The 25955-nt window shown below is 39.3% G+C and overlaps 1 protein-coding gene across 1 annotated transcript in view; it reads left to right on the top strand.

Annotated features, from left to right (window-relative positions):
• The window catches only part of LOC140727952 (leucine-rich repeat-containing protein 63), a 117360-nt gene extending 105452 nt beyond the window's left edge, over positions 1-11908 (top strand). Inside the window, exons 9-10 of the mRNA XM_073045959.1 lie at positions 1771-2010; positions 5632-11908. Of these exons, the coding sequence (XP_072902060.1) occupies positions 1771-2010; positions 5632-5788 (397 nt within the window). The 3' untranslated portion in view covers positions 5789-11908. The remainder of the gene's footprint in view (positions 1-1770; positions 2011-5631) is intronic.
• The last annotated feature ends 14047 nt before the right edge of the window (positions 11909-25955 follow it).

The raw sequence follows: 25955 nt of genomic DNA, 5'->3' as shown, positions 1-25955 counted from the left end.
AGAGAGAATTTCTGCATCCACATTTAATAGTGAAATAGGTCTATATGATGAACATTCAGTAGGATCTTTATCTTTCTTAAGGATTAAAGAAATAGATGCTTCATAAAAGGAAGAAGGTAAACTACCCTTCTCAAAGGATTCATGAAATATTTCCAAAAGATAAGGAGAAAGTAATCTTTCAAATTTTTTGTAAAATCCTACTGAATAACCATCAAGTCCAGGAGCTTTACCTGATTGCATTAATAAAATAGCCTTCTGAATTTCATGCTCAGTAATTGGAGCATCAAGCATCTGTTGATCTTCAGCAGAAATTTGAGGAAATTTAATCTTATGAAAAAAAAGCCTTCATTTTGGAGGAATCTGCAGGAAATTGAGATCTGTAAAGATCAGAATAAAAATCTTGAAAAATATTATTAATGTCTTCATGGTTACTTGCTATATCTCCATTATTTTTACGAATCTTTAAAATTTGCCTTTTAGCTCTAGCTGCTCTTAATTGGAAAGCTAAGAACTTATTATTTTTATCCCCGAAAATATAAAATTGACTTTTCAATTTAAGCAAATATCCTTCAATAGGATATGTTAATAATAAATTATATTGTGATTGTAATTCTACTCTTCTTTTAAATGAAACAACATTTGGAGAGATTTCATTAATGTTATCTAATTCTTTAATTTGTTTAGAGATTTTATCTAGTTCTATTCTTGCCTGTTTCTTCAGTTTAGCTATATACGAAATAATCTGACCATGTAAGTAGGCTTTTAATGTATCTCAAATTACTAACTTTGAGACGTTTCCTGTATTATTAAAGAGAAAAAACTCTTTTATCTGAGTTTCATTAAACTCAACAAATTCTGAACTTTGTAACAAGTGTTCTGGAAAACGCTAAAATGGTCTCATAGAAGCCACATCTTTCAGTTCAAATATTAGATTTAAAGGAGCATGATCAGAGATAGCAATTGTATCATACTCACATTTCTGAACATTAAATAGAAGTCGAAGGTGAACTATAAAATAGTCGATTCTCAAATATATATTATGAACATGTGAGAAAAAAGTGTATTCACTAAGAGTATGGAGGATTCATATGCCTCCATACTTCAATTAGACTAAAATCAATTAAAAAGGAATTAACAAGTGATGCAGAACGATTAGGGAGTTGATGTTTGGGTGATGACTTATCCATTAAAGGATTTAAACAAGTATTAAAATCACCACCCATTAATAACATATTTTCATTTAAATCAGGTAACAGAGCAAAAACAGCTTTTTAAAAAAAGAGGGATCATCTACATTTGGTCCATAAATATTAACCAAAACCGTTTTCCTATTATAAATTAATCCTTTAACAATCAATAATCTGCCATTAATATCGGCTATAATGTCCTCCTGATTAAAAGGGATATTGGAATCACTAAAAATTAAACACCTCTAATTTTACTCTGAGAGTTTACATGAAACTGAGGACCCTTCCAAGATTTAAAAAAACGATTCTTATCACATAACCTGATATGCGTCTCTTAAGTAAAGATGATATCAGGTTGGAATTGGTTAATAATTTTAAATGTTTTCTTACGCTTAATAGGATGATTCCAAGTAATTGACATTTCAAGAAGTAATTGGGAAAGCAAGTGGAATGGAGAGAGAGATAGAGATAGAGAGAATTGTACATTATATTGTACATCTAATATTAATTGAAATTGAAGTTATATTTTACATTATCATCAAATATATAGAGCATTTATTGTTTTAATTTTGACATTATCCAGAGAACTTCGATTTCTAAACATTGAAGGAAATGAACTAAGATCACTGCCATGTGGCCTTCTTGAACTCCCACTGAAGCATATACGCGTATATAATAATTACATGCATCCTTTATTTTGGGAAGAAAATATACAGAACCAGCCACAGCATCTGACTGATATAGCTGCTCTCTCTTTAACCAAGAACAACTTGCATCAGCACTATTTTAATATACCCGAGGAGGTACAACATATACTGAACAAGTAAGTGTTTCACTGTTCAATAGACTAAGATAATGAGCTGGGTTCTCTTGCCAATTACACTTCAGATTAAGTTTTCTACAAAAATGTTTAATGTTTTTATAGGGCAATGATATCTGTTAGAATTCTGGCTTCTCCAGTTATTTTTACTTGTGTCCATTATGTAAATAGGTCAATTTCCATAGCCAATTCTACATCCAGTTCACAAACAAAAGTTGAAGATAGAGTAGCCTGGGTCTGCATTTTCTTGATAAAATGTGTAACCAGAAAGGACAGTGACATTAATAGTGTGTGAATCAGTCAGGATTCAGATTCAGATTCAGTTTATTGTCATTTATAAACCACAAATACAATGCAGTTAAAAAATGAGACAACGTTCTCCGGAATGATATCACGAAAAAGCACAAAACAGACCACACAAGAAAAACCACATAACGTTTGGTAATCCCCAATCCAGAGTCTGGAGAGGCTGCTGAGTATCGATATCGCGCTGTTCCTTCCACATTCCAGACTAAACACCTCCAATACAAAAAGAATATGATCGCTTGTCCTGCCTGTGTCCTCCATCACCATATTCTGGAACTTGTCGTTGACCAAAAATTCAACTTAATAAGTTCTTACGGACCAAAGGGGTAGATCAGAAGCAAATAATTCACCCCCTGAGTCCTGACACTCCGAAATTTTCCACTGTCTGAGAGGTGCAAAGGAGGAGTGTGATGGAAACATCACCACATTCTTGGATGTCTTTAGCTCTAACAACATTCAAGCAGCATGAGCAGGTATATAAGGACATCATCAAGTCAGATATTTACCTTGCATGGAAACATGTCACTGCTCCTTCATCATCACCTGGTTTATCAATGCTGTTGAGAAGAGAGAGCATTCGCTTCAAGGATTGCAGTAAGTTCAAGCACCACCTTCTTGAGGACAGTTAGGGATGATTAATAAATGTTGACCTTGACAGCAACTTCCAATCTCAAAGATTTGGGAAAAGTATTGGAATTTATTATTAAAGAAGTGACAATAGGGTGCTTTAAAATCATAAGGTTACGCTCAGTGAAAATGATTTTGAATAGCTGGCTCATTAAGGGAAACTGTTGAATGCCAAATAAGCCTAAAACAAGAGTAGGTTGGAAGGTTAAGTTTACAGGAGCGGCAAAACGTTCAGTGCTGGTTACCCCTATCTATGTAAAATCTATTATTAATGTACAGTATATACTAATAGCAAATCCTTTATCCTTTCCCTTCATCAGCCATTTAGACAAAGGTGGGTGGGAGAATAAACTTTGAGGAGGATGTAAGCAGTCCATTGAGGGATATAAAGAGGTGGGCAAGAAGGTGGAAGGTAAACAGAATGTGGAGAAATTTGAATGTTTTAATAGTAAAAGCTGAAAACATTTTTTTAACTGTGAGAAACAAATAGTTGTTAATTTTCAAGGAATTTTGCTTCTTTTTTCATTTAAAGTTCAAAGATAAAAATAATTAGTAAGGCAATTACAACATGTAACGACAGCAAGGACTTACAAAAGCAAGGATGTTATGCTGCATATGAGCACAGGTTTAGGGAAGGCACATATGTAGTGCTTCGGTGTATTCACTTAAAAAAGGAAGCAATAGATGCTGACAAAATTGATTTTTAGGATGAGAGAATTGTCCTATGAACAGCAAGGTTGGAAATATTTGCCAGTCTTTTATGTGTATCTTTGGGTAATTTTCAATGTATAATGCAGGAGAATTTCTCTATGTGCAAGCCCTGTGACTGATTCATTGAGGTAGCAATTGCCTTGACCAGGAATTGTACTCTTTCGATTTAACTACACATCATCCCTATGTGAGAGTTCCAGTGCGCAAATCAACAATGATGGAGGAATGGTTTGCAGTATTCCTGGCTTCCCATTGTCCTATCCTGGTAACATGAGTCAGGTTATCTCTAGTTTGAATTGTTAAGTTTTGGGGAAGTCTCAGCATTTTAAGCTATTGATCATCCTTATTTTAAGTTCAAGTTCCAGTTCAAGTTGCTTTTATTGTCATTTGACCATAAACTGCTAGTACAGTACACAGTAAAAACAAAACAACACTCCTCCAGGACCCTGGTGCTACATGAAACAACACAAAATTACACTTGACTATGTGAGACAGCAGAAGGCTACACTAGACTATGTAAAACAACATAAAAACTGCACTAGACTACAGACGTGCACAGGACCACTTAAAGTGCACAGAACAGTGCAGGGCAGTACAATAATAAACAAGACAATAGGCACAGTAGCGGACAAATTACAATGTCAGTCTAGACTCTGAGTATTGAGGAGTCTGATGGCTTGGGGGAAGAAACTGTTGCACAGTCTGGTCGTGAGAGCCCGAATGCTTCAGTTCCTTTGGCAGGAGGGAGAAGAGTTTGTGTGAGGGGTGCATGGGGTCCTTCACAATGCTGTTAGCTTTGCTAGATTGTAGATTTCTAGTTTGTAGTGTCCCTACCCCTTTCTGAAGTTTTTCATTCAACAACTTCTCTCCACAGTATGCAGTTGTTTCCCACATTGTTTCCTTTATCAAGGGTTCTTAAAGCAGTCTCTGGATCTAAACGGTTGTAGTATTTAGTAAAATATTGTTTACTTTGATGCACTATTTGAAGTATTGTGTACAGTTCTGGTCACCGAATTATAGGAAAGATGTCAACAAAATAGAGAGAGTACAGAGGAGATTTACTAGAATGTTACCTAGGTTTCAGCACCTTTATTCTTTATTCTTTGAAGCGTAGAAGGTTGAGGGGGGACTTGATAGAGGTATTTAAAATTATGAAGGGGATAGATAGAGTTGACATAGATAGGCTTTTTCCATTGAGAGTAGGGGAGATTCAAACAAGAGGACATGAGTTGAGAGTTAAGGGGCAAAAGTTTAGGGGTAACACGAGGGAGAACTTCTTTACTCCGAGAGTGGTAGCTGTGTGGAACGAGCTTCTGGTAGAAGTGGTAGAGGCAGGTTCAATTTTGTCATTAAAAAAAAAATTGGATAGGTATATGGACAGGAAAGGAATGGAGGGTTATGGGCTGAGTGCAGGTAGGTGGGACTAGGTGAGATTAAGTGTTCGGCACGGACTAGAAGGGCTGAGATGGCCTGTTTCTGTGCTGTAATTGTTATATGGTTATACATCACATTTTTAAAGAACACAACTCAATAATATTTTGCTGTCAGAACTGTACATTGCACTTTCATAATTCTTGAAATTTTTGAAGCTTTAATTAATTATTATAATTTGCAAGTAAAATATTTGTCTAATTTCTGTTCAAAATTGCTCCAGTATTGTGTCCATCTTTTCACTTCTTTAGCTGAATAATAAAAATGTGAAAAAAAGAAATAATAATCAGTGGAATAAATATAAATTTAATATATTACACATATTGCATGCTTTGTTCAGCTCCAGAGTTATTTACCCAGTTCTTATGCATAAATAATGGCTGTATTTTAAAAGTGTTTTGAAACATTTTGCCAATTGAGAGGAAGGGAGACAACTGAAAAAAGATCTATTATTCATGACAGTCACATACAAAGTGAAAGTAAATCTCACCTCTTTGTAGAAATGATATTGAAATCTAATTTTATTTTTCATTTTAATGTGTGAAATAGTGCTTCAGTTTGCGACTGCTGCAAAGGACCTCTGTTTGGTTCAGGACTTCATCTGATCCGACCATATAAGATGACTTTTAATACTGAAAGCCTACCATATCAATTTTGTGCCTGCTCACTATCTTGTTATAAATTATTCAAGTCTAAGACTCACTGAACATATCTATGGTCTTGTAACTTCAAGTTAGAAAAGCAAAGTTATTGAGTACCACGTGTTTGTTCTACATCATGTTTCATATAATGTGTCTGACTTTATGGAAAAATAACTCTGGTGAGCACATATTTAAATTAATGAAAATATTGTTTAGTGCTGTGCTTTTTAAAGAATTTCTTGTGCAGATTTGTTGCTAAATTCAATACATTAATTAACAGTGGCATGCTCTTTCATTGTTGAGCTTAAGTGAATTACAATGATGTGAATTGACAACTTCTTACAGAGGTTTTTAAGGAAGGGTAGATTTTAAGTGTGACAATAAATAATCTTGACCATAGATACAAAAATACTTAACTTGCTCCTTTAACCTGATGGTCTTCAAAACATTTGCATGGCTGTTTAAATCAACTGCCCATTTAGCTATTTCTCTTTAAGACGATAAAGAGAAGCTCCTTCTATAAAAACTTCTTTAGATTAATCCTTAGCACATAATCCCATGGATTGAATATTGGTTTAGTGATAGGAAACAAATGATTAGTTACTAAGACAAGGTAAAATTCTGGTTCTGAGGTTTTGACTGGTGGAATTGTGTAAAAGTTGGTTTTCACTCCCCAGTTACTCATAATTATTATAAATGTAACCTTACCTTTCCCTATAACGCCATTATGAGAACAGAATTTGGAAGTGAGTTAATCATAGAACAACAGCCTTTCCCACCTCTATGGAGGAGCTTCCCCAGTGACCCTTCTCCCTTTCTCTTTCTTTATTGCTTTTTCAATTTTTCCCTTCAAATATTTATACTATTCTGCTTTGAAAGTAGTTATCAAAAGTTCTTCCTATTCCCTCACAACCCATTTGCTGTTTAAACCTCAATATTTACATCAGTTCTGGTTCTCTTGCCCAGCATCTTGAATGTGCCTTAAGCTATTGGAAAGTGTCTGTTATTTACTTTATCAAGCATCTTCTAAACTTTTTCTTTAATGTGAAAAACCCCAGTTTCTTAATTGTCTCCATAACTGGCCCTTCATTCTTGCTTCTCTTCCACCTTCCTCTATATCCACTCCAAGAATATGACATCTTTCCTTGAGAGCACAGTGAAAACAAGAGTAGAAATAAGCCTCCGGTCCCCTTAACCCTGTCTTGCCATTCAATACGATCATAGCTGAACTACACTGGCTTCAACTCCACCCTGATCTTCTAAGGAATTACCTACCTCCACAACTGCAGTGATTCATCACTGTCTCCAAAGGTGTGGCCTACATAATGAAACAATGAAGAGCCAGACAGAATTTTGGTAATATTTTCTATAATTTGTTTCTATCTTTCATCTATTGGTGTACCTTTATAACTTGCTGCTCATTTCCACACAATTTGTTGTGTCCCCTAACAATGTAATTTGTGCACTTCCTTATAGAACTCTCAGTTCCTTGATTCAAATCATTAATTAATGTCAGTGATACAATTCTGAAGCCCCAGAACAGATTCTGTGTCATCACCATGTATCTCATCCTAACAGTTAATATCCTTATCCTACCATGTTTCCTGTTAAATTAAGCCATGTCATAAAGTTCACTCCATTTCAACAAAAGCAGTTCTGCTAATGATTTCTTCTGTTGAGCTTCATTAGGTGCCTCCTAAAGATCCAAGGAGATGATATTATCTCAAATCTATAGACACTTAGTGAATAATCTCTCCAATAAAAGTTCAGTCTGAATGGTTGAACATGACCCATAAGTCCCTGATGATTTTCATCTATCTATTGCTCAGATGAAAAGTTGTCCTGTTGCTGAATCTGCTAATTCCCCACAAATGATGTTCAGGCATATACTTTCCTTCTTCCACTCTCCCATTCCATTGCAAATAGAAGTTACAATCCAGCAATACTGGATAGGCAGTTGGCATCCGTCTGTCTTGAAGGACAATGGGTGGTGATTATCATCATCACATGCCTGGGCAGAAGGTATAGAGATCCTGAGATGCCCAGTCCTCTAGATCCCCCTCTCGGCCTCACCAGTGGCCATATGTTTGGCACCAACTTGGCTGCAGGAGCTGTTGGAAGGATGTTCAGTTATGTCCAGCTGCCTTAAGGGCTCCACTGCGAATTTGCTGTCTGGGTTTACTCCCATAGCCTTCGTCTTTCCTGAAGCTGCCCACAAAGCAGTGGTGCTATATGCCCATAAACTGGGCAGATAATCTCTTCAAAAACACAGAGTCTAGTCACAAAACTCTGACATTCAGTTGCAGTTCCATCACTGTATCCCCCATCACCATTGACTAGAAACTCAACTGTACCACCTGCATAGATACTGGAATTAGTGTGTTATTATATTGGTTGGTTCAAACTTTATAACTGCAAAACAGTCACAACTCCAAGCTTTGAGATTAAAAGTAATGAAGAAAGGGTTTGAATTAATAAAAAAGAAACTAAACTACAGGCACATAGGTGTAGACATCATAAATTATACATTCTGCCATCTAATGGCAGTTAATAACATTTCTGCATATTCTTAGCAGTAAGTGTACAATTTTGCAAATTATTTCAAAATAAATCAGTTCTAGAAGCCCTTTGCAGTACACTATGAGTGCTTAATTTTGTTTCTAAAATGATGAACTGAAGTCTGAGGAGTTGCAGTTTGGGAGAACTAGTGTAGGACTTACACTAGTGGGGAGTGTGGTAGAACAGAGAGATCTGGAATTCAGATCCATAACTCATTGAAAGTGGTGTCGTAGGTAGGTAGGGCCATAAACTTTGCTTTTGGCACATTGGCCTTCATTAATCAATGTACTGAGTAAAGGAGTTGGGATGTTATGTTGAAGTTGTATAAGAAATCTGAGGTGTGTATATTTCAATGCGAGGAGTGTTGTGGGAAAGGCAGACAAGCTGAGGGCCTGGATTGACATGTGGAATTATAACATCATAACCATTACTGAAACTTGGCTACAGGAGGGGCAGGACTGGCAGCTCAATGTTCCAGGGCTCCGATGTTTCAGACGTGAGAGAGGCAGAGGGATGAAGGGTGGGGGGGAGGTGGCTTTGCTGGTCAGGGAAAATATTACAGCAGTGCTTCGGCAGGACAGATTAGAGGGCTTGTCTACTGAGGCCATATGGGTGGAGCTGAGAAATAGGAAAGGTATGACCACATTAATAGGATTGTATTATAGACCACCCAATAGTCAGCGAGAATTGGAGGAGCAAATCTGCAGAGAGATAACAGACAACTGCAGGAGACAGAAAGTTGTGATTGTAGGGGATTTTAATTTTCCACACATTGATTGGGACTCCCATACCGTTAAGGGTCTAGATGGGTTAGAGTTGGTAAAATGTGTTCAGGAAAGTTTTCTAAATCAATATATTGATGTACCAACTAGGGAGGATGCAATATTAGATCTCCTGTTAGGAAATGAGTTAGGGCAGGTGACGGAAGTGTGTGTAGGGGAACAGTTTGGTTCCAGTGATCATAACGCCATTAGTTTCAACTTGATCATGGATAAAGATAGATCTGGTCCTCAGGTTGAAGTTCTAAACTGGAAAAAGGCCAAATTTGAAGAAATGAGAAAGGATCTAAAAAGTGTAGATTGGAACAGGTTGTTCTGTGGCAAGGATGTGATTGGTAAGTGGGAGGCCTTCAAAGGAGAAATTTTGAGAGTGTAGAGTTTGTATGTTCCTGTTAGGGTTAAAGGCAAAATGAATAAGAATAAGGAACCTTGGTTCTTGAGGGATATTGGAACTCTGTTAAAGAAGAAGAGAGAGATGTATAACATGTATAGGCAACAGGGAGGAAATAAGATGCTTGAGGAGTATAAAAAGAGTAAGAAAATACTTAAGAAAGAAATCAGGAGGGCTAAAAGAAGACATGAGGTTGCTTTGACAGTCAAGGTGAAGGATAATCCTAAGAGCTTCTACAGGTATGTTAAGAGCAAAAGGATAGTAAGGGATAAAATTGGTCCTCTTGAAGATCAGAGTGGTCAGCTATGTATGAAACCAAAAGAAATGGGAGAGATATTAAATGGGTTTTTTGCATCTGTATTTACTAAGGAAACTGGAATGGAGTCTATGGAAACAAGGCAAACAAGTAGGGAGGTCATGGAACTTATACAGATTAAAGAGGAGAAGGTGCTTGCTGTCTTGAGGCAAATCAGAGTAGATAAATCCCCAAGACCTGACAGGGTATTCCCTCAGACCTTGAAGGAGACTAGTGTTGAAATTGCAGAAATATTTAAAATGTCGATATCCACGGGTCAGGTGCCGGAGGATTGGAGGATAGCTCATGTAGTTCCGTTGTTTAAAAAAGGCTCAATGGAAGATGCCAGAGAGTGATAGTGGAGGATTGCTACTCTTTGGAGGCCTGTGACTAGTGGTGTGCCACAGGGATCAGTGCTAGATCCATTGTTATTTGTCACCTATATCAATGATCTGGATGATAATGTGGCAAATTGGATCAGCAAATTTGCTGATGATACAAAGATTGGAGGTGTAGTGGATAGTGAGGAAGGTTTTCAAAGCTTGCAGACAGATTTGGACCAGTTGGAGGAATGGGCTGAAAAATGGCAGATGGAGTTTATTGCGGTCAAGTGTGAGGTATTGCACTTCAAAAGGTCAAACCAAGGTAGAACATACAAGGTAAATGGTAGGACACTGAGGAGTGCAGTAGAACAGAGGGATCTGGGAGTACAGATACATAATTCCCTAAAAATGACATCACAAGTAGATAGGGTTGTAAAGAGAGCTTTTGGTACATTGGCCTTTATGAATCAAAGTATTGAGTGTAAGAGTTGGAATGTAATGGTGAGGTTGTATAAGACATTGGTGAGACCGAATTTGGAGTATTATGTGCAGTTTTGGTCGCCAAATTACAGGAAGGATATTAATAAGGTTGAAGAGTGCAGAGAAGGTTTACAAGGATTTTGCCAGGACTTGAGAAACTGAGTTGCAGAGAAAGGTTGAATAGGTTAGGACTTTATTCCCTGGAGCGTAGGAGAATGAGGGGAGATTTGATAGAGGTGTATAAAATTATGATGGGTATAGACAGAGTGAATGCAAGCAGGCATTTTCACTGAGGCTAGGGGAGGAAAAAAACAGAGGTAATGGGTTAAGGGTGAAGGGGGAAAAGTTTAAAGGAAACATTGGGGGGGCTTCTTCACCCAGAGTGTGGTGGGAGTGTGGAATGAGCTGTCAGATGAAGTGGTGAATGTGGGCTCACTTTTAACATTTAAGAAAAACTTGGACAGGTATATGGATGAGAGGTGTATGGAGGGATATGGTCCAGGTGCAGGTCATTGGGACTGGACAGAAAAATGGTTCGGCACAGTCAAGAAGGGCCAAAAGGCCTGTTTCTGTGCTGTAATGTTCTATGGTTTTAAGAAATTGGAGAGGCCTAATTTATAGAGTGTTATGTGCAGTTCTGGTCACCTACCTTCAGGAAAGTGTGCTGTAGTTCTCTATGACTCTCAAGCAAAATTAAATAAATGGAAGTGGTAGATAGCCTGCTGGTCGTATTATTAAGATCCATGTTTTTGTTGATATAAAAACTAAAAACAAATATTGATCATGTTCCTTGGTGCCAAATAAAGAATTTTTATTATATAGTAGTATAATTGAAAAGAAGACTGAAAATAATTTTGAAGCATTTTTCAGATTTGTTCCATAAAACTTAAATGTGAAGTTTGCTCAGAGAGATATAGGAATCATTAAAAGAAGAGTTTGAAAATAAAGGACTGTTTTCCAGAAAGAGTTATGCAGCTGTGCTAACTATCCAGTTATATTAGACATGAGAAATACATTTTCCAAGTATAAGTCAAAAAATACTTGATTTAGTCTTTGGTCCCTGATTATTATTGGAGTGAGATATGATAATTCTACGTTGATATGTTACACCCAGTGAGTCTGAGCTTTGCACTTCCAGCATTATATTCTGTTCCTTTGCAGAACAGTTGTAAAAATGTTGCACAGTAATGCAGAGGAGAAACAAAAGATTCTGCACATGCTGGAAATCTTGAGCAAGGCCTGCAAAATGCTGGAGGAGCTCAGCAGGTCAGGCAGTGTCTATGAAAGGAAATGAACAGTTAACTTTTCAGCTTGAGACCTTGCATCAGGACAGGAAAGCAAAGACACCTGAATAAGAAGGGGAGGATTACAAACTTGCAGGTGATAGGTGAGGGGGAAGGTCAGTGGGTAGGTGAGGGGGGATAATAAGGAATGATGTGAGAAGCTATATTATGAAAAGTGGCGGAATTAAGTGGTTGAAGAAGGTGGAATCTTATTGAGAGGGCAGTGGACTCTGGAATAAAGGGAAGGAAGAGGAGAACCAGAGGGTGATAGGCAGCTCATGAGAGTGGAAGAGGAGAAGAAAAGGGGTGAGAGGGCCACCAAAATGAGAGAATACCGTCAGCTTGGAGACTACCAAGATGAAATATGAGATATCGGCCCTCCAACCTGCATCTGAACTCATCGGGGCAATAGAGGAAGCCATAGGCAGACATTTCTGAGAGGGAAAGGGAAGTGAAATTGAAATGGATGGCCACTGGGAGATCCTGGCTGTTGTGGTGGATAGACTGAGGGTGCTAAACAATGTGCTGCCCCCCCCCCCCCAATCTGTGTAGGCTCCCACTGATGCAGGGGAGGCCACATTGTGAGCACCAGATACAATAAGTGACACTGACAGACTCACTGGTGAAGTGCCATCTCACCTGGAGGGACTGTCTGGAGCTATGAATGGTGATGAGGGAGGTGGTGTAGAGGCAGGTATAACAGTGATAAGTTCCAGGAGAAAGATCTGTGCAGAAAGACAAGTGGACAAGGAAGTTGCAGAGAGAGTGAGCCCTGACAAAGACTGGGGGAAAAGGTGGAAGGAAAGATGTGTCTGTTGGTGGGATCCCATTGGAGATGGTGGAAGTTGCAGAGAATGATGTGCTGGACCTCCAGTGTAGTAATCTCTGGATTGCTGCTTGTGCCACGTGCCAGTATGGGTTCAAATAGAAGTTATCCAACAATGCTGGGCAGAATAGACACAGAGTCAGAAGGTGTGTCAGATATGTAGTAAATGGACACATTGAGATTGACAAAGGGGAGATAGGTGTCAGAGATGGACCGAGTAAATTTGAGTATGGGTTGGAAATTGGATGCAAAGTTGATGAATTCGTTGAGCAGCAATGCAGTCATTAATTTAGTGGAGAAAGAATTGGGAAGTGTTACCAGACTATGCTTGGAACAGAGTTACATGTAGCCAATGAAAAGACAGGCAGAGATGGGATCCATACGAGTCCCCATCTTTGATTTGGAGAATGTGGGAGGAACTGAGAGAGAAAGTGTTGAGGGTAAGTACTTCTCTTATCAGATTCCTTCTTCTTCAGCCCTTTACCTCTTCTACCTGTCATCTAAATCTTCACATCATTCCTTTTCATCTCCCCGCACCCACCCACTTACCTTCTCCCTCACATTGTCTCACCTATAACCTGCCAGCTTGTATTCCCTTCCCTCCCTCCATCTTTTTATTCTGGCCTCTGCCCTCTTTATTTCATGTCCTGATGAAGGGTCCATGCCCAGAGCGTTGACTGTTTATTCATTTCCATAGATGTTGCCTGATCTGCTAAGTTCCTCCAGCATTTTGTGTGTTGCAGTAATGCAGGGGGTAGCACTGTGGCACCATGGCTGGTTTGGACCCTTTCCTTGTCTGATGTCAATGTGGAGTTTATGTGCTCTTTCTCTGACTCTGTGGGTTTCATCCCACACCCCAAAGATGCAAAGTGCTTAGGTGGATAAGTAAGTGAGAGAATAGGTTACAGTAAGGGACTGTTGGGAACGCCCTGGGAGCCAGTGAAGACTTGATGGGTCGAATAGTCTTTTATATTTGTAAGAGAATGAGAAAATATTATTATAGTGCTGATTGATGTACATTTTTCATTCTATATCACTGACAACAAGACAACTGCATAGCAGTTGTTGAGAAATTGGTTTTAAAGGATCATGGTTTTGATGTCATGTATTGTAATAATGAATTGAATAAATTTTTGCAGATTTGCAACACTTTGATTTTTATTTTCTTGCATTTTTCTGGTTCTGTCCAATATCATTTCAAAAAGTTCAAAGTACATTTATTATTAAAGTATGTTTAAAATATGCCACCTTGAGATTTATCTCCTTACAGGCAAGGGCTGATTGAAATATTTCACATTTTTGTGCATGAATTCAATAAATAGAATAATAATTTTGGAATCAAAGAATCTACAACAAATTTTACCTTCTACCCTCACTATCCCTGTCATTCCCTATTTATCACTTGTGTATGTAATTTCACCTCACTGCTGCCTCATCTATTCTCTTGATTCCAGAGCTTTCTTACCTGTCAATCAGTTGATCCATGGTACTAATCTGACATGGTTTTAAGATTTCATTACCATATGTTTTACTTTGATATTGAACTGGGGATATAAAGTTAAAACACAGCTTTCTTGTTGTTTCAATATCCCAGTGCCAAGTCCTCAAATTCTCAAACAAATTGTTCATATTGATGCAGCAATTAGTTCTGAGGTCCTAAATCTGATCCTGACCTCCCTGCACCTGTGTAGGTTTCCTCCCACATTCCATAGATGTGCTGGTAAGTTAATTGGTTATTGTATAGGCAATTAGTGTAGGTAAATGGCAAAAGAAAGTCAAAAGGGAAGCTGTTGGCTTGTGAGAGTTACAGGCTACATGGAATTAAGACAAGAGGAGATGAGACTGATGGAATTGCTGGTACCAGCATGGTCTTGACGGTTCAATTACTTCCTTCCATGCATCATAATACGTATGTTAAAACCAGGAGAGAAAAGTCTTTAGTAATAAATTTCTGAATAATGATTAGATATATTGGTGGTAAATGTTAACAGTTCCACAGCAAATTGCTGGTGTCTACCCTTGTAAGTTCCAACAAGCTCAGAATGAAAGGTGGTGGGTGCATATCTGGACATAGAAATCACTAGTGGCATCTGGGATCTAGTAAAGGACCACAGATATCCAGGAATGTTTGCAGATCTACTGTGGGATCTAATTTCACTGCATTTCACTGGAGATTTTATTGGCTAAGAATAAAGTAAGTTATGAATAAGCTAAGTTGTATTAAAATTATTTGTGTTTTTTGATTAAAGTTCTAAAACCATTGACTTCATTTTTAATAGATTTTATGCTTCCTAAACTGAGAGCCTTTCTGAAGTATTCTTGCATGGTGCACTGAGCTGCAGCTCCTTGGAGACCATGTTAGGAAACTAGAGTTGCAGCTGGATAATCCTCAGTTCATATGGGAAAATAAGGAGGTGATAGATAGGAGCTACAGGGGGGTAGTTGCCCCCAAGTTGCAGGAGGCAGGTACCTAGACTGTCAGGAGAAAGAAAGGGAATTGGCAGCCAATGCAGAGTACCCCTGTTACCATTCCCCCTCAGAGAAGCCACAGTGACCAGACTTTGGCTCTGTGATCAGGAGGGAAGGGGTGGACAAGAGGAATGCAGAAGGGGATTCCATTATTAGGGAAGCAGAAAGCAGATTCCGTGGACATGAAAGCGACACCCAGATGGTCCGTTGCCTCCCAGATGATAGGGTCAGGGATGTCTCAAATCAGGTCCACGACATTCTAAAGGGGGTCGAGTCAGGTCCATGACATTATGAGGGCAAACAGCCAGAAGTTGTGGTACATATCTGTACCAACGACATAGGTAGGAAAAGGAAGGAGGTCCTGAAGGGAGAATATAGGAAGTTGAGCAGAAAGCTGAAAAGCAGGATCTTCAGGTTAGTAATGTCTGGATTGTTGCCTGTGCCACTTGCCAGTGCAGGTAAGAATAGGATGATTTGGCAGATGAATGTGTGGCTGAAAAATTGGAGCAGGGAGGCATGGTTTCAGAGTTTTGGATCATTGGGATTTCTTCTGAGGAAGGTATGACCTGTACAAAAAGGATGTACAAAAAAGAAACACTTAAACCCAGTGGGGACCAATTTCCTTGCAGGTAGGTATGCTAGAATTAGAATTAGAATTAATTTTATTTCTTACACCCATCTCAGAGCATGAGGGAGTAAAAGTCTTTATGTTGTATCTGCATCGCAATGTACAGCAGTAAGGAAGAGAACTGTGGGGGAATATTGCCCAAACACTAAGATTGTATACATGATTGTTTTGTATATGTATGTACAGTCAGATATGCAATCAGATCAATGTGTATTGATCAATCTGATGGTCTGGTGAAAGAAGCTGTCCCAAAGCCTGTTGGTCCTGACCTTAATGCTGCAGTACTGTTTGCCAGACAGCAGCAGCTGAAACAGTTGGTGGTTGGGGTAGCTGGAGTCCCCAGTGATCTTCTGGGTCCTTTTTACACACCTGCTGCTATAAATGTCCAGAATAGAGGAATGTTCACATCCACAGGTTCGTTGGACTCCACTCTCTGGGCATCCACTCTCTGCAGTACCCTGCGATTGAAGGCAGTACAATTCCCGTACCAGGTGGAGACACAGCCAGTCAGGATGCCCTTGATGCTGCCCCTGTAGAAAGCTCTGAGGATCTTGGGACTCATGCCAAACTTCTTCAGCTGTCTGAGATGAAAGAATGCCGTTGTGCATTTTTCATCACACAGCCTGTATATACAGTCCAGGTGAGATCCTTGGTGATGTGCATACTGAGGAACTTGAACCTACTCACCCTCTCAACTACAGTCCCATTGATGTCAATAGGGGCTAGCCTGTCTCTTAGAACTATGGGGGAGGGTTTAAACTAATTTGGCAGGGGAATGGAAACCGGAGTGATAGGTCTGAGAATGGGGCAGTTTGTGTACAATTAGATGCAGTGCAATTGTGAGGAAGGATAGGCAGGTGATAGGGCAAAATTGCAGTCAGTGGGATGAGTTCAAGGGGGCCAAAATCAAAACTGATACTGAATACAGCAAGGAAAAAGTTATATTTGAATGCACGCAGTATACAGAATAAGATAGATGATCTTGTAGCACAGTTAGAGATTGGCAAGTACGGTGTGGGCATATCTGAGTTGTGGCTGAAAGAAGATCATAGTTGGAAGCAATATCAAAGGATACTCATTGTATTAAAAGGCCAGGTAGGTAGCCAAAGGGGTTAGGGTGGCTCTGTTGGGGGAAAAAATGAAATCAAATCTGTAGAGAGAGGTGACATAGGATCAGAAGATGCAGAATCCTTGTGAGAAAAGTTCAGAAACTGCAGGGGTAAGAAGACCCTGATGGGAGTTATTTACAGGTCTCCAAACAGCTGCCAGGATGTGGTCAAGTAATTACAGTGGGGGATCGAAAAAGCATGTCCAAAAGGCAATGTTACATTAATTATGGGGGATTTCAATATGCAGATAGATTGGGAAAATCAGGTTGGTACAGGATCCCAAGAGAGGGAATTTGTAGAATGTCTATGAGATGGCTTTTTAGAGTAGCTTGTATTTGAGCCCACTAGGGGGACTGCAGTTCTGGATTGTGTTATGTAATAACACAGATTTAAATGGGGAGTTTAAGGTAAGGGAACACTAAGGGGATGTCATCATAATATGATAGAATTCACCCTGCAATTTGAGAAGGAGAAGCTAAAATAGATGTGTCAGTATCACTGGGTAGTAAAGGGAATTACAAAGGCATGGGAGAAGAGCTGACCAAGGTTGATTGGAAGTGGACACCAGCAGGGATGGCAGCAGAACAGCAATAGCTGGTACCGTAGATGTCGGATTATAAGCCGCTACTTTTTTCCCACATTTTCAACAGCTTTGAACACTGCGGCCTTTACTACGGTGCGGCTAATACATGATTTTTTTTCATGCCGCCAAAAACATTTTGCCTCGTAACAGTAGACCAATAAAATTGATGACTAGTTCACAGAGGTCCAATGAAATTGTACGATAAATCAAGCGCACTTTCACAATTAAATTATTGTAAATCAGTCATTTGTACTCACCCTCATCAACATGGAAAACACTCGAAGAAAAGCATTGTGCTGCCTTTATGGCAGTTATTTAGTTTATAATATTTTCGCTTAGTAATTCATTTGTTAGTATTTTCTATTTAAAGTTAGAAGTGTTTTAACTATATTTGTTTTCTGTACTACATCCCGGGATGCTATGACGTCACATCCGATTTCGCCGCGTCTTGTGGGAAATACCGGTTTGCGATAAACAGGAAGGTGGGGGGGAGCACATTAGCCGAGCGAAAACGCTGCTTTTAAGTTAAAGGCAATCAATAACTTTTCCTGGTAGGCTGCAGTATATATATTTTTTACCAGTCGTTAGGAGATATTGGAATGTTGTTCAGTAAAAAAGTATACGCAACGTAATTTGTGTGTTACCGATACGTATGTATATTTAAAAGTAGCCGCGTTACAGGCACGGTTCAAAAAAAAGCATTTGCAATATGTATTTGTTTATGTTACCATATGGATTTAATTAAAAGTTAAAAAATCCTCACGTGTAATATCTTTCTGTGTAAATATCTCATATTACAACGTGGGACACCTGTGGCCTAAAATCCGGTGCGGCCTAAAATCCGGTGCGGCTTGTACAAGTACAAAATTGATTTTCTTTCTAAAATTAGAGCCAGCGGCTTTTAATCAGGTGCGCTCTGTAGTGCGAAATCTACTGTATTTGCACAGGAGTTTCAGAAGGCATGGGAAAGATACATTCCAAAGATGGAGAGGTGTTCTAAAGTGAGGATGAGGCAACCATGGCTGACAAAGGAAGTCAAGGACAGCATTAAAGCAAAAGAGAGGTAATAAAATATTGTAAAAGTTAGTGTGAAGTGAGAGGATGGGGAAGCTTTTAAAAAACAACAGAAGGCAACTAAAAAGCCATAAAGGCAGATAAGATGAAATATGAAGGTAAGCTTGCCAGTAATATAAAAGAGGATACACAAGTTTTTTCTGATATGAGGTGAGGTGAGAATGATAGCCCTTGACATCAAGGCAGCATTTGACTGAGTATGGCATCAAGGTGCCCTGGTTAAAATGGAGTCAATGGGAATTAAGGGAAAAACCGCCACTGGTTGGAATCATACCTGACACAAAGGAAAATGGTTGTGGTTGGAGGTCAATCATCTCATCCTCAGGACATCACTGCAGGAGTTCCTCAGGGAAGCGTCCTAGGACCAACCATCTTCAGCTGTTTCATCAGTGACCTTCCTTCCATCATAAGGTCAGAAATGGGAATGTTTGCACCATTTGTGACTCCTCAGATCGTGAAGCAGTTCATACCCAAATGCAACAGGACCTGGATAATATCTAGGCTGGGCTGGGAAGTGGCAAGTAACATTTGAGCCACGCAAGTGCCAGGCAATGACCATCTCCAACAAGAGAAGCTCTAACCATTGTCTCTAGACATTCAGTGGCATCACCATCACCGAATCCCCTACTATCAACATCCTGGGGGTTACCATTGACAGGAAACTGAACTGGTCTAGCCATATAGGACCATGGCTACCAAAGCAGATCAAAGGCTAGGAATCCTGCGGCATGGAACTCACCTCCTGACTACCCAAAGCCTATTCACAATCTACAAAGCTCAGGTCAGGAATGTAAAAGATTACTCACCATTCACCTGAATGAGTGCAGCTCTATCAACAATCAAGAAGCTTGACAGCATCCAGTACAAGGCAGCCCACTTGATTGGTAACCCTTACACAAGCATTCAATTCCTCCACCATCGATGAACAGTTGCAGCAGTGTGTACTATCTACAAGATGCACTGCAGCATCACACCAAAGTTCATAAGGCAGCACCTTCCAGTCCCATGACCACTACCATCCAGAATGACGAGAACAGCAGATATCTGGGAACGCCTCCACTTGGAAATTCCCCTTCAATCACTCACTATCCTGACTTGGAAACATATCACCAATTCCTTCATTGTCGCTGGGTCAACATCATGGAATTCCCTGCCTAATAGCACTGTGGGTGTACCCACACTTCAGGGACTGCAGCGGGTCAAGAAGGCAGTTGTGGAGAGGAACATGAATTGCAGTGAATGCTGTGTAAGTACTGCTGCATGGAAAGTTAATATTTGCCAGAAAATTAACAGATTGTACACCAGCATAAAATTGAAAAAGAAATGTAATTATCAAATTTTCAACTTCAAAATTTACAGAAAAAGAAGAAAATTAGATGGGCCCATTACAATTAAGCCGGTCTAAATGTGTGCACTAACATTGGAGCTAATTTCTGGAGTAGTCAGGTGTATTGCTTTACTCATGTGCTGAACCCACAGTCTGCATGAAGGCGCATGCCACGGTCCAAGTTTCCTTCAAAGGCCATCTCAAACGTACTGTCTCTCATGAGTACTGGCCCTTCCTCCTTAGAGCCACTCATCTGCACAAAACAATTCTTACTACAGGAACTCTCTTTTGAACAGCATTCTGTGGTATCTTCCCCTGTGCCCCGCTCTACAGCTCCTGCCAAAAAAAAACTCCAAACCAGACTACTGTCCTTCAGAAATCTGCTCCCGCTCTTGGATGTTCCACTGGGCACAAAGTAATGATATGTACCAAGACAATCCCAAATGGCTGACTCCACATTCCTAAGTTGGAAAACATAGCTCCTTTAATTTAGCCAAAGCCAAAACACTCATACTAACAGGACACACTGATTTTACAGAAAACTGCTAATAAAAACACCTCACAGCATAGCAGTAGAAATCTTACTTTACACATAAACTAAATTGATGTGCAAAATGAAAAAGAATGTATGAGTCATAGATTTGTCAGTCTATTTGACTTTAATTAGAATTAATTGCAGTGACCTGTAAACTCTGTGAAACATGCTGAATGGATCAGGAAGATGGCAGATGGTATGAGATAATATAATGCAAACAGGAAGCATGCATGTCAGTCAGGAAGTGTATCATACATTGCAGTTTCTATTTCTGTGAGAAGAAAAAATGAACTGTGCCATCTTGTAAAAGATAATCTGTTCAAATATTTCATTTAAACACTGATTTCGATAATGCCACTGATAATATTATTTTTATTTGACATATTTTCAGGAAATACATAGAAAGGTTGGTTCTGAAAATGAAGCTTAATCACATATGCTAATCTTTGGTGCATTAACAAGTGGAATTTGGAGTTCTGCTTAATAGTAATGTGTACCTCAATTACAAGTGTGAATCATTACCACATTGATCACTATCTATTGGTTGTATAAATATTACAGAAATAAAAAATCACAAGGCCTGTAAAAGCTTTGTATTTTTAAAATTCATCTTCCCATGAGTAAAACCCAGTTGAGGTTTCAAATGTCTTCCTTTTGTATGCGAGATCAACAGGTGATGGAATAACTGAAATAAAGACAGTAAGTAATGCAGTAGGTCAGGTAACAACTTTGATGGAGACGTTGAAGTTAATGTCTCAGGTTGATGCTCTTTTAAATGGAAAACTTATTCTAACACAATTCGCTTTTGTCCTAGTTATGAAAGTACTCATTCAATGTTTCCAAAGAGGGAATACCAGAATATTAAACAACAGTAGGGTGGTGGTGGTGACAATGATGATAGATGCTCAGGCCAGTCAGTGATCTGTGACTTGGAGAGCAACTTGGCAATGATTATGACCTTTCTATGCACCTGCTGCCTTTTACCTTCGATTGCTTTACAGACTTGTTAATTTGCTGCAATACATGCTGCGGGTAGAACACAACACAGCTAATAGAGGAGGAAGTGAATGCTTAGCTTAAATATAGCTGTAGCAAATGGAGATTATTCAGTCTCATTCCTGAATACACCTTGTAGGTTGGAATCATTGTTAGGAGGTAAGCAACTGGTTGCAAATTACCCAGCCTTTAGCAGTGGACACAGTATGCATGTGCCTTTCCCAGGTTGATTTCTGGTGATAGGTGACCACCGTAAGATAAAATATAAGTAGACCATTTGGTCCATCAAGTCTGCTCTGCCATTTCATTATGACTAATCCATTTTCCCTCTCAGCCCCAATCTCCTGCCTTCTCCCTGTATCCTTTTATGCTCTGACTAATCAATAATCTATCAACCTCTGCCTTAAATATACATAAAGTCTTGGCCTCCATAGCCGAATGTCACAACAAATTCCACAAATTAATCAATCTCTGGCTAAAGAAATTCCTCGTCTCCATTCTAAATATACATCCCTCTATTCTGGGTCTGTGTCCTCTAGTTTTAGACTCTCCTACCATAGTAAACATCATCTCCACATCCACTCTATCAAGACCTTTCGGCATTCGATAGGTTTCAATGAGGTCACCCCTCATTCTCCTGAATTCCAGTGGGTAGAGGCCCAGAGCTAACAAATACTCCTGATATGATGTCCTTCAATCCCAGAATCATTTTCATGAACTTCCTTTGAACCCTCTCCAATGTCAGCACATCCTTTGTTGGATAAGGGGCACAAAACTGCTCACAAGAAAAGTGAGACCTCACCAGTGCTTTAAGGAGCTTCAACATTACATTTTTACTTCTATATTCTAAACCTCTCAAAATGAATACTAACATTATGCCTTCCTCACCACAAACTCAACCTGCAATTTAATCTTTAGGGAATCCTGCAATAGGACTCCCAAGTCCCTTTGCATCTCAAATTTTTGAATTTTCTCATCCTATTACCGCAATTTTTGGTTTACCAATGATGGACTCACTTCATTTATCTTCTTCCGCTTGTCGAATGATTGCATTTCTTACACTAATGGCTAGAAGATCTATTTTGTTGAATTGGAAGGAAATTAATCCTCCTACTGTATTTCATTGGTTTTCTCAAACTATGTTATGTTTAAATTTAGAAAAAAATTAGAGGTGGTGTATTTGACACTTCTATTAAATTTGAAAAGATATGGAGACCATTTATTCAATATTTTCATATGATGTAATAGGACCCTGTTCCAGGCCTATTTGATTTTCCAGCTTTGATTTCATATATGTCAAGAGGATCGGAGTTGACGACACTGATGATTTTGTATTTTTGTGAGATATTATAAACAGCCCTTTTTTTTCTCTTTTTTATTTTTTTTCTTCTATTAGTTATTAGATTTTTAGATTAGTTTTTTTTGCATAATGATTTTTTTTTCCTTTTTCTTATTTCTTTTTATTTTATATTATGATACACCTAGGTTTGCCTTGTCTATTTGTATATTGTATCATTTACGATGTGGGAATACTCATTTATACTGTAATCATTGTTCTTGTAATCTTTTATAGTTAGTTGAAATATGTACATTTGTAATCCCATTATCTATGTACCAATTTTATTTTGTTATTAATAATGATAATAAAAAGATGGAAAAAGAAAGTTTACCTTTTATTTATTTTACCAAAGTGCATGACATTGTATTCCACCTGCCACTTCTTGCCCATTCTTCTAATCTAAGTCCTATAGCCACTCTACTTCCTCAAAACTACCTGCCCCTCCATCTATCCTTGTATTGTCTGAAAAACCTGGTCTCAAATCCATCAATTCCGTCATCCAAGTCATTGACATACAATGTAAAAAGAAGCAATCCCAACGCAGACCCCTGTGGAACACCACTAGTCACCGGTAGCCAACAAGAAAAGGCTCCCTTTATTCCCAATCTTTGCCTCTTGCCAATTAGCCAATGTTTTATCCATGCTGGTATCTTTACTGTAACACCAAGGGCTCTTAGCTTGCTAAGCAACCTCACATGTGGCACCTCATGAGGCCTTCTGAAAATCCAAGTACACAACATCCACTGATCCTCCTTTGTCTATCTTGCTAATAATTTCTTCGAAGAATTCCAACAGATGTGTTCTTTAAAGGAAACCACATGGATATTACTATTTGTGTATTTATTTATGGTAATACCATTCATTCTGTGTCAGGGAGAGATAGTTAGACGCCTGCCTACTGTGGAAGGAAGGATTCAAAGGGGGGAAAGGGGCCACAGTGGTTGACAAAGGAAGTCAGAGACTGCATAGCATTAAAAAAAAAGGAAATATGACAGAGCTAAGGTGAGTGGGAAGACAGATGATTGGGAAGTTTTTAAGGAACAACAGAACTTAACTAAAAAGACAATACGGGGAGAAAAAATGAGGTACGAACGCAAGCTAGCCAGGAATATAAAGGAAGATAGCAAAAGCTTTTTTAGATATGTGAAGAGAAAGAAGATAGTTAAGAACAATGTTGGGCCCTTGAAGAATGAATTGGGTGAAATTGTTATGGGAAACAGAAATGGCAGAAGAATTTAATGAGTACTTTAGATCTGTTTTCACTAAGGAAGACACAAACAATCTCCCAGATGTATGGATGGGCCAAGGACATAGGGTAACAGAGGAAATGAAACAGATTGACATTTGGAAGGAAACAGTGATGAGAAGACTGATGGGACTGAAGGCTGACAAATCCCCAGGTCCAGATGGTCTGCACCCTAGGGTACTAAAGGAGGTGGCCCTGGAAATTGTGGATGCATTGGTAATCATTTTCCAATGTTCCTTAGATTCAGGATCAGTTCCTGAGGATTGGAGAATGGCTAATGTTATCCCATGTTTTAAGAAAGAAGGGAGGGAGAAAACAGAGAACTATCGACCTGTCAGCCTAACATCGGTGGTGGGAAAGATGCTAGAGTCCATTATTAAGGATGAAATAGTGGCATATCTAGATAGCAGTGATAGGATTGGGCCGAGCCAGCATGGATTTACCAAGGGTAAATCATGCTTGACTAATCTGTTGGAGTTTTTTGAGGATGTAACCAGGAAGTTAGATGGGGGAGATCCAGTGGATGTAGTGTACCTCGATTTTCAGAAGGCATTTGATAAGGTCCCACATAGAAGATTGGTGGGTAAAATCAAAGCTCAGGGCATCAGGGGGAAGGCATTGACATGGATAGAAAACTGTTGGCAGATAGAAAGCAAAGGGTAGCGGTGAATGGGTGTTTCTCGGAATGGCAGGTGGTGACTAGTGGGGTGCTACAGGGCTCAGTATTAGGACCACAGCTGTTTACCATTTACGTTAACGATTTGGATGAAGGCATAGAAAATAACATCAGCAAATTTGCTGATGATACTAAGCTGGGTGGCAGTGTGACATGTGATGAGGATCTTAGGAGAATTCAGGGTGACTTGGATAGGCTGGGTGAGTGGGCAGATACTTGGCAGATGGCATTTAATGTGAATAAGTGTGAGGTTATCCACTTTGGGAGTAAGAACAGGAAGGCAGATTATTATCTGAACGGTACAGAGTTGGGTAAGGGAGTAATACAAAGAGATCTAGGAGTCCTTGTTCATCAGTCACTGAAGGTGAATGAGCAAGTGCAGCAAGCAGTGAAGAAGGCTAATAGAATGTTGGCCTTTATTACAAAGGGAATTGAGTACAAGAGCAAGGAAATCCTCTTGCATTTGTACAGAGCCCTGGTGAGACCACACCTGGAGTATTGTGTACGGTTTTGGTCTCCAGGGTTAAGGAAGGACATCCTGGCTGTAGAGGAAGTGCAGCGTAGATTCACGAGGTTAATTCCTGGGATGTCTGGACTGTCTTACGCAGAGAGGTTAGAGAGACTGAGCTTGTACACGCTGGAATTAAGGAGATTGAATTAAGATGGAATTAAGGGGATCTGATTGAAACATAGAAGATTATTAAGGGATTGGACAAGATAGAGGCAGGAAATATGTTCCAGATGCTGGGAGAGTCCAGTACCAGAGGGCATGGTTTGAGAATAAGGGGTAGGTCATTTAGGACAGAGTTAAGGAAAAACTTCTTCTCCCAGAGAGTTGTGGGGGTCTGGAATGCACTGCCTCGGAAGGTAGTGGAGGCCAATTGTCTGGATGCTTTCAAGAAGGAGCTAGATAGGTATCTTATGGATAGGGGAATCAAGGGATATGGGGACAAGGCAGGAACCAGGTATTGATAGGAATTGATCAGCCATGATCTCAAAATAGCGGTGCAGGCTCAAAGGGCCGAATGGTCTACTTCTGCACCTATTGTCTATTGTCCGATGCTTACGTGGTGCAAATTTAAGTTGCTGTTTTTCAGCCTCAACGTGATGGCTGTTCAGGCCCTGACGTACACAGGTAAGTACTGCCTAATTATAGGGAATTAAGTAGAGCTGAATACTATAGAATCACCAGCAAAGCAACCCACAGCTGACCTTAAATGGAGGAAAGATCATTCATAAATCAGCTGAATTATTCCAGAAACCACAGCACTAAAGCCATTTGGCTCTTCTTGTATGTGAAGCATACAAGAAGTT

This window comes from Hemitrygon akajei, chromosome 5, assembly GCF_048418815.1.
Source record: "Hemitrygon akajei chromosome 5, sHemAka1.3, whole genome shotgun sequence".
NCBI classification, from domain to species: Eukaryota; Metazoa; Chordata; class Chondrichthyes; order Myliobatiformes; family Dasyatidae; genus Hemitrygon; species Hemitrygon akajei.
This window is presented reverse-complemented; position numbering and strand designations above follow the sequence as displayed.